The following is an 8,917-nucleotide window of genomic DNA, read 5'->3' on the forward strand; positions in this document are numbered from 1 at the left end:
AAGCTCTGCCGCCGCTGCTCAGCCACCTTCTGTCTCTCCAAAGCCACCTGCCAGAAGCTCTTCTCCTCCTGCTCAACATGCAAACCAAGGAGCAGCCCAGACCTCCGCTTCCCAGGTCTCTGCACCTCGGAGATACTCCAGCAGCCTTTCCCCCATCCAGGCTCCCAGCCACCCACCACCACAGCCCCCAACACAGGCTACTCCTCCGCTGCAGCCCAAATCTAACAGTCAAGCATCTCCTCCCGCTGCACCCAGCAGTGAGCACGGACCAGAGCAGCCCTGCTACACTCCTCCGCAGACTCCGACACCGCCCGATACACCCCCTCTAGGAAAACACAATAGCAGTTCTCCATCAGCACAGCCACAGCCAGCTGCTCCAGAAACCTCCCAGTCTCCCTCTCTACCTCAGAGTGGTACACTGCCGAGGCCACGGCCAGTACCGAAACCCAGAAACAGACCCAGTGTCCCCCCTCCTCCTCATCCTCCTTCTCAGCTGGCTGGAGATGGTATTATTGCAAATCCCACACAAACAGCTTCCAAAATTGTAACAGGTGAGTGGATTCTTCCATGTTCAGAGCCACCTCAGGGAGCAGAAATGTAGACAATGATGCCTGTAGCTGTAAATCTCAGGGGGAGGGACTGAGAGGCGCAAACAACAGTTAAAGTCCTGTGTTGCTGATTTCCAGTTAAAATGCCCACCACCCATTCTGTGCACAAGGATTTGGGGTGCTTCCTCAGCGAAGGTTTTCATTCCTGAGGCAGAAGGGTCTGGGGGAAGTGTAGATCAGCTTGCTTTATTTTTTGTCCTGCTTTGGAAGCAGAGCACTATTATAGCAACCAACTCTCTAGGGCTTTCTCCAGGCTCAGTATCGTGGCAGGCTCAACTGTGCTTATACATCTGTTGCCAAAAAGCAAATATTTGGAGGAGAGAGAGGATGTAGCCAAGGATACACAAGAATAGCACGTACAGAAGATAAGAAAATGGCTGAAGTGGTCACTGATACATGTTCTAATAGACAAGATACTAACACAGCACATGTTTTACCTTGTGAGGACAAAGTCTTCTCATGTGCTTTAAGCTGGACATCCAGAAGAATCACATACACTGAATTGTGTCTCTTGGGTTAGTTTGTAGATAGATCTTCATATTTTAAATGCAGCCTTCTTTTGGTGAGACATTTGCAAAGAGAAACTTCTACTCACAGGAACTTCATGAAGCTTTTAGTTACTGGTTTGGTAGGGTTAATGTTAATTTAAGTCTTGGTAGGGGGGAAAAATGAAACTGCTGAGGACAGTTAAAAGTAGATCTCATGTTCTGCTGAGTTTCTGCTTATTATAGGAAATTCTAAAGGAAGAGATGATAAATGTAGGAGACTAATGCTTTTTAAATCACCTTACATTTAATAATGGTTTAAACTTTCCAATGGCCCTGCAGCTTCTCTAGACTAGGACTAATGTATTGGAATGCCAAGTATAAATTCTGTTGCCTAACAGCTTTACCCCCTGATGCCTTCACAGGTGGGGCTGGTTACTGCGAATAAGGTTTGTACTTACAGAACCATGCAATACAAGCTCAAATGCCCCTGCACAGCAATACTTTTCTTTGTAGCTTTATTTTGTATATGCGCTTTGAAATATGTGCTGTCAACTCTGTGTTACCTCATTACCACATACCATCTGTTTGGAAGAGATTTTAAGACCTGAGCTGCCTGATTTTAGTAGTCTTGTGAACACTGAGGTAGTCCTTAAGTTGTAAAAGTATCTATAATGAAGGGAGCAACACTTCACACAAGAAGCACTAGTCCACAAGTGAAGCAGTGACCTTTTGAAACAGGTTTATCCTCATAAGTGCAGGCAAATACCAAAGTTAATGAGTTTTCCTCCAATCCAGTGTTTATGATTGCAGTTTAATGTAGCTTTCCCATCAGGTTTTCAGCTATTTTGAACTACTTGGAATTTATTTGGCAAAATACATTCGTGTGACTAAACCCCTTTGCAGAAGAGCACCCGGCAGCATCTGCCTTCTGGCATGTTTGCATCCTGTCAGCTCCAGCCTCACTAATAGCACTAGTCTGCTCAGCCACAGCTGCCAAACAGCACGTTAATAATCTTACTGTTCATTTGCAGTGGGTTAGAGATGCTGCCTTTCTGAGGTAACAGCTGCACGACAGGCTGAAAGAGTTGAGGCCACACTCCTGAGTTATGTCAAGATTTGAGTGCTTGCAGGAAGGACACAAATTAGGATGAGAGTCAAGCTGAAAGTAGTTTAAATTTGGAGAAGCTGGCAGTAAATGAGCTGTTTGAGCAACTAAAAAGCAGGTTTGCCTTTAAAACAGATCTTTTAAGTTCTTTTTGTCAATATCTTTAAAAAGCAGTTTATGGGCAATTTATTTCCCAGCTGAATTCAGAAATAAGGCTGGGGTCTGGCTCTTTACAGCACTTATTTGTAATGGGAACTGTGCTGATGGAGTCAAACGTCAAGGAAGGACTTTTAACCTTAATTGCTAAGTCATGTTTCATAGGTTGACTGTGTCTGGTTTCATTTGGGAATTTATCTGGCTGAGGAAATTGCGTTAATGGCAGCAGATGAGCAGGGTTTGGTTCCCCAGGTGTAACTGGAGAAACAACTGCCTTCAGACCAACACCAGCTGGTGTGCAGGGCGAGTCTGAGTTCCATGGCTAGGGTCTGCCCTGGGGAGTGATGGGCACAACCGAGGCTGTGTCCACAGTTAGGATGTAGCCCTGACTCCCTTTCAGCTGAGTTACAGGTCTGACAGAGGCACACGACTGTGCTGCAGTCTGGGTGAATATAGAAAACTACTTACAACAACAGTGTTAAAGCTGGAGAGACTATCGCTCCTTTGAAGAGCAGCCCGTGGCAAGTTGGCCATGTAAGTTGTGTACAGTAAAACCATAGCAGGAAAGCTGCCACGCGGGCAGACCTGCCCAGGAGTGCTGCTGACGAAGGATTCTCTAGCAAAGCTGATACAGGAGCCTAGGAAATCTAGTATGTTCTGTAAAATAACCCCTTGGGGAGCAGCTGTAGTGATTATCAGGCTTACCTACAGCAGTACATTAGTGCAGGATCAACACTTGTCCAGATGGATCTTTATTTAGAGGATTAATATTTGTTCTGAATTAACACCACTGCATATTACATGAGTATCTGCTCTAACATTTACACGTGCACATACCAGCACTTACTGTAGACTGACTTACCTAATTCACAATGTCAAATAGCTGGGTTTAATTTTAACCTTCAAAAAGACAGGAAAAATGGAAGCCAAAATCACGTTGCCAGAAATACCTGAACAGGAATTCTGCACTGTTTTCAGGATACTGTTCAATTCCTTTGTCCATGTGTTGGACTTTAGTAATGCCTCAAATTCTATTTATGGTGTTATTAAGGCCTAGAGAAGAATATTCTAATCAAACATTTTATTAAATAATCTAGATGTTTGACCTGCATTCAGTAGGAACTGTATTGGAAAATTAAATGGTAAGGAAAAGGCATATGATTGGCCCCAAATGTTGCTAATTCACAATCATCATGTGTGTGCTCATGCTCACTACTAACCCGTCCCCAGTAACACTGCTTGCTTGCATTGTTGTTAGTGTGGCATGCACCAGGAATGGCTGCTTGATGCTCGCTCTTACATTAACGTACTAAAAGTGTTGGAGACTAGAATGTGCACAAGTTGTTAATGTATTCACTGGCCAGTTTCACATTGTATTTATTCCATGTGCAGGAAATCCTATCTAGAAATCCACGTTTATAGAGAGGCTCATTTTGTATTGGATGTAGCTACACTGTTGTATCAAATTCCCTCCCCTGGGTCACCTCACCCTTTTTACATCCTTTTCCGATTCATCCTTCAGTCGTGGTAGGCAGAACTTCAATGCCTGCACATAAAACTGGAGCACACCTTTTGAATGGTGCTCTAAGTGAAAATCAAAGGTAACACCCAGTGCTGTTAAATGCTGGAGAGAACACAGGGCCTCTCCCTCCTATCAGAAGAGGCAAAGGACATGATGTTCCCTGTTACACACAGGAAAGGGGTTTAATTACTTTCTTCTCCTCTTGTGAACAGTGCCTCCTTTTGACACCATACACGTTCCTGTTCCTTCTGAAGGTTTTAGGTGGTGGTTATGTGGCTGAGGATTTAGGTGCCAAATTTATTTGCTCAGGGACCTTTGTGTTTTGATGTGAAAGTCTGGAGGAAGGTATCACTCACAAGGGGCATGGAGGAATCCAGTCCTAAATCTTACTCGCTGCCTTCCATTCTTCAGAATGAACCTTTTATTATGTACCAGACTGAAAAAGGTGTGTAGGAGAAGCAACTCCTGAGCTTTTGAGTTTAGCTTAACCTTTCTGCGTCCCTGTGTGCACACATGTGCCAGCCCTCTGTTTGAAAAGCCTTTGTTGATCTTTCCTTTCCCTTTTCTTCCTAAGGAAATGCCCCAGCAATGCAGCAGTGACGAGACGTCACTGGCCAGACTGCTAAACTTGCTCTTGGTTTTTTGTGCAGACTCCAATCCCAGTACCCAAGAACCACTTCAACCCCCTTCTTCAGAGCCTCTCCCGGAGACAGCGAGCAAAGAGCTGCACAACCACCTCGTGCTTGATATTGACAATGATACAGAAAGCACTGCTCTGTAGTGGAAACTCCCCAGGTTCATGCAGGTTCCTCTCCTGGTGGGAAAACCCAACAGTGAAAAGCTTCTTTTGACGCTGTGGCAGGACTGTGTAGAGCTGGGATGGGGATTTAGCCAGTCAGAAGAAGTTTAATGATCTGTGTCTGAACAATGGTTTTCCGAATCCCGGATGGAAGGAATCAATTACTGCAGAAACGTGCATAGGAAGCGTAATTGCTGCTGATACAGGTGGTGTTGGCAGAGATTCCAGACGCAGCAGAACGTTAGCTATTTAAAGTGCATGTATTATGGAAATAATCTTTTTAATGTCACGGTTAGACTTTTATTTCTAGTTCTTAGCCATTACAAGGAGCTGCCTTGCAAGAGACATTCCCTCACTGATTTGCTGCAGATTCTTTTTAAAACATGAACCAAACGATGCCAGAGTGCTGGTGGCGACCGCGGGTTATCGGTCGCCTGGTCAAAACTGTGGATGTATTTTAGTGCCTTGAAGGACTGTCATACTGTAGAAGGAAACTTACTGTATCTTTAATCATTTCATTGCTACTTAACGATCAGTACTTACTACTTATGTCATAGTTATTTGTATTAACCAAGCCTGCTTTTGTTTGTGAAACTCACAACTGTTTCAGGATGCAACTGTGGAAGTGGGTTTAGTGCTTTCCTTGGAAACGGTTGGATTTGGAAAGACCTTTGAAATGGCTGTTTGGGTTCCTCACTTGGGTGAACATTTATAAAATTAAAGATTGTCTTTTGTCAACTTGAAGGCATCTTTATTCATGTTTGTGAGTAACATCACTTCCAGCGGGCAGGGAAGGTGACAGTGTCACTCCCTGGGCTTTGCAGCTTACCAGGTCTTGTTCTTTTAAGGACTGGCATGGAAACATATTGGGAACTGGGAATGAATGTGCATCTAATCTTTAATGTATAGATTCATGTTAAACAGAAATGAGTCCAGCTGCAGAGGGGAACACTGGATACAGCCTGTATCATGTGGAGAGATAAGACGGAACAGGCCACACCATTTCTGTGAATGAGAGGGAGAGGAAACCAGTCAGTTGAGGTAACATTCATACAACTACTTGAATTAATTTACTTAACCTGTAAATTCCTTAATATTCCATAATACATTTTATTGAAATTATTAATCTAGACCTCAGGCTTCACAACAAAATAAACCTGTGTTTCATGAAGGCTTTGCCAAGACACATTGCTGTTACAGTCACTATCTTCTTGATGCCCCAGTTTAAATCCTGGTGGCTGCCCTGTTATTCTCTTTTCAGATGCCTTGTAAGAGGGAAAATGACCCCTACTACTGGGTGTAGGCCTGCTTTCCTCTGTCACTACACCAGCATGGTAACAAGTTCTTGTAACTCAAAATTCAGTGTTAGGAGCCACAAATTCTAGTTCTGTGACGAAATTTGATGTTTATCTCAAACTGCCCACACGGTACCTGAGTCCAGGGTGGGTTGTGAAGGACCTAAGTAAGTTCTCAGAAACTCTTCTGGACTTATACACTCCTCAGCTTTACACAAGTAGTTAATTGTCTCTGCTGGGATCAGCAGCTCACGTTCAGCAGTGGGTATGCTCTCAGTCACATCCTCGCTGTCATCCTTGGTAACAAACAGCACATTCCATGCAGTTACAATAAGAGCACAGGGCTATGACGCAGTTAAAGCTGAGGATATTTGCCCGAAGCACCAGGGCTGGGGTTACTCCCTGTTCACCAAACACAGCCTGATCCTCTGGCCCTAGGAGTGCCCAGCAGTGGGCAGGGGTAGGGACAATGCTACGTGATGCTGAGTGAGTGACTTTCACTTGGCTGTGTTGGGGTGACTCATTACTTGATCAAATGGCTGCATGATGTAACCCACAGAGGTCTAGAAAGAAACTTGGGTAACATGATGAGGTTCTGTATTGCTTTAACACTGCTGCTCCAGTCTGCTCAGGTGTGTGTGCTCGTAAATGCTGCTTGAAAGATGAGTGGGGCTGCTTGCTTGTGTGGTCTGGGGGGGATTTGGGGGCTAAACTAGGTGGATTCCTTACATCCCAGGTAACTGAAGCTTACCTCAGAGCTCTGAATGGAGGCTGCCAGCTTGAGCCCGAGGGTAAGGCACTCTGCAACCACCTCTGCTGTCGAGTGCGACTGGATGGTCCTTGATGGCCAAGTCATGGGAGCTGTTGCTGCTGCCACTGACCAGTCTGGGAACAGTCTGGTGGGGATGTCATGTGCCACCACTAAAACTTTAATATCCTGGAGTAAAGCACTGCATGGCAAGAGAGTGAATTCCATCCGAAAGTGCAGCAGGGAGTTCTTATCAGCCGGTCAAGTTCCATAAACTAAGCAGGGAGTTGTTTGCATTCCTAGGGCTGTGCTGGGGGATGGTACACGTAGAGCATGGTGCTCCCCTCCCACCCCAGCCACCAGAAACCTTTTTGACTCTACTCCAAGGGTCTGTGCAAGGGTCTGGAGTGGATGTGAGGGGCAGAAGCCAGCAGAAGAGCAGTAGGGATTTAATAACCAAATGCAGGAGCGTGACAGTAGCTTGCTTTAATAGGAATTCCATTCACAGCACAGGAAACGATGCAGCTTTCATAAACCTGGGTTTTGGGGAATTAATACAGGGCCCTAGAGCAACACTCAGGTTAAGCTAAAGCCAAGAATTGGCTGAACTCTGTGGGAGTGGTTCGGTTGCGTTGTGAAAGGGCAAATAGCAGGCTGGAGGGCAGTGACTAACAGTCTAAAGATAATTTCTGGAATTCCAGTGCATAAATCTACAACTGTTTACAAAGCAGGGACCAGAAATGGCACAGTGATTCCCAAGAAAGGAATTTTCCTCTTTTGTGAACCCTACGAAGGCTGTTGATGAAGTCTTCATGTCTCATGGCAGCCCCTCAGCTGTATCAGGAAGGGATGGGAGAACCTCGGCTCTGCTGTGGTCAGGAGGTGTTCAATGGGAGAAGAAAAGCTTGATACGATCGGAGCTGATGTTCAGCTTAACCTTAAGGAAGCATTCTACCAGTTCTGTTACAATTTTGTGCCACCTAAGGTGATGTGAAACACTTACCTAGGACCTTGACTTTGGAGGGAAGCTAAATCTTGGATGATGAGATGGATTGTGCTGCTGCAACCCTGCAAAGGAATTGCCCATTGCAAACTCATTGTGAATATGAAACAGTTCATCACCTGCCTTACATGGGCCTTCCCTTTTAAGTCACAGGCATTGAGGACAGCGCATGTTGTTCCTGTTGTGACAAAGCATGTCATCTAATTCCATCAGGATAATGTTCTGGGGCAGTTACCTGAAGCATTGGGTGGGGTGAATCCCAAAGGTGGGATCCCTGAGCCCACCCCAGCATTAGTCAGGTCTTTCAGCCTCTGTGTGGAACAGGAGACGGGTATACAGCTGTAGTTAACTGCATCTAGAAGCCAAACTTGAACAAAGCTCAATCAAGGTTACTTGGTCCCACGGGGCATCCATGTAACTTACCTCCACTATGTGAAGAACACGGCTGGGGTAGAGAAGCAGCAGCCCTGAGACTGGTTCTCCTCCGTGGTCTTCTAGCACGTTTTCAAACACTTCTCTGTGATAACCTTGATTCAAAAGAGAGGATGGCGCTTTGTCAGATGGTTTATAGCCCTAGTTCATTGTGGTAGTGTTGGGTCTGTTCTGTGCTCTGCTGCCACAGACAGCAGATTCACAGATCATGCTTTTAGTGTTCGGGAGAGGCAGAATCCTAGGAACATGAAAGCATTGCTTCTGTGGGACCCTCTTCCTGACATAAGCACCACTGCAGTTCAGGTTAGCTCCTAAAACTGCGCCCAAACCTGCCCTGTGTCAGGAGCTGACGTCTAAAATGCCCATTAGCATCTGTTTGAAGATGTAGTTTCATCATCACTGGTGCAGCTGCATCACCTGGAGGCCCCAAACGCCGAGCACTGGGGGTGCCTGCTGGGTGCAGCTGAGTCCTTCCCTCTGCTCACGGGTACGGGTGTCTAAAATCGCCTTCCTGAGCTCTACCCAGGTAACAAACACGCTGGGCCCCAGCAGCTGCCCGAGGAGCTCGTACAAAGCCGGCTGCAAAGCAGCATCAGGCTTTATTTACGAAGTCTCCCCGGGTTTCTCAGAGCTGCGTTTCCTTTGCTTTAGGCGGGGTTCCCAAACGGCAACTCTCTTTATATGCCTTCAAAACCCGCTTTTCGCTTCTTTACGGGCTACCACCCGCTCCCGCTGCTCCGCGCTGCCGCGGGGTGACCGGC

At 45.9% G+C, this 8,917-nt stretch overlaps 2 protein-coding genes across 2 annotated transcripts in view; one reads left to right on the top strand and one right to left on the bottom strand.

The window, feature by feature from the left end:
- Positions 1-4,660, top strand: part of ARHGAP17 (Rho GTPase activating protein 17) — a gene marked incomplete at its 5' end in the record, with an annotated part of 22,177 nt that extends 17,517 nt beyond the window's left edge. Inside the window, 2 exon segments of the mRNA XM_010015299.1 lie at positions 4-551; positions 4,530-4,660. Coding sequence (XP_010013601.1) covers positions 4-551; positions 4,530-4,660 — 679 coding nt within the window.
- A 985-nt stretch (positions 4,661-5,645) lies between these two features.
- LOC104406351 (chromosome unknown open reading frame, human C7orf62) lies at positions 5,646-8,735 on the bottom strand (the record flags this gene model as incomplete). Its single annotated transcript, XM_010015300.1, has 5 exons — positions 5,646-5,683; positions 6,110-6,269; positions 6,725-6,910; positions 8,148-8,251; positions 8,642-8,735. Coding segments are annotated over 5 exons (582 nt in total), but the record flags the coding sequence as incomplete, so codon positions are not given.
- Positions 8,736-8,917: the final 182 nt, after the last annotated feature.

Source organism: Nestor notabilis, unplaced genomic scaffold (genome assembly GCF_000696875.1).
Source record: "Nestor notabilis isolate BGI_N333 unplaced genomic scaffold, ASM69687v1 scaffold25685, whole genome shotgun sequence".
Lineage (NCBI taxonomy): Eukaryota > Metazoa > Chordata > Aves > Psittaciformes > Psittacidae > Nestor > Nestor notabilis.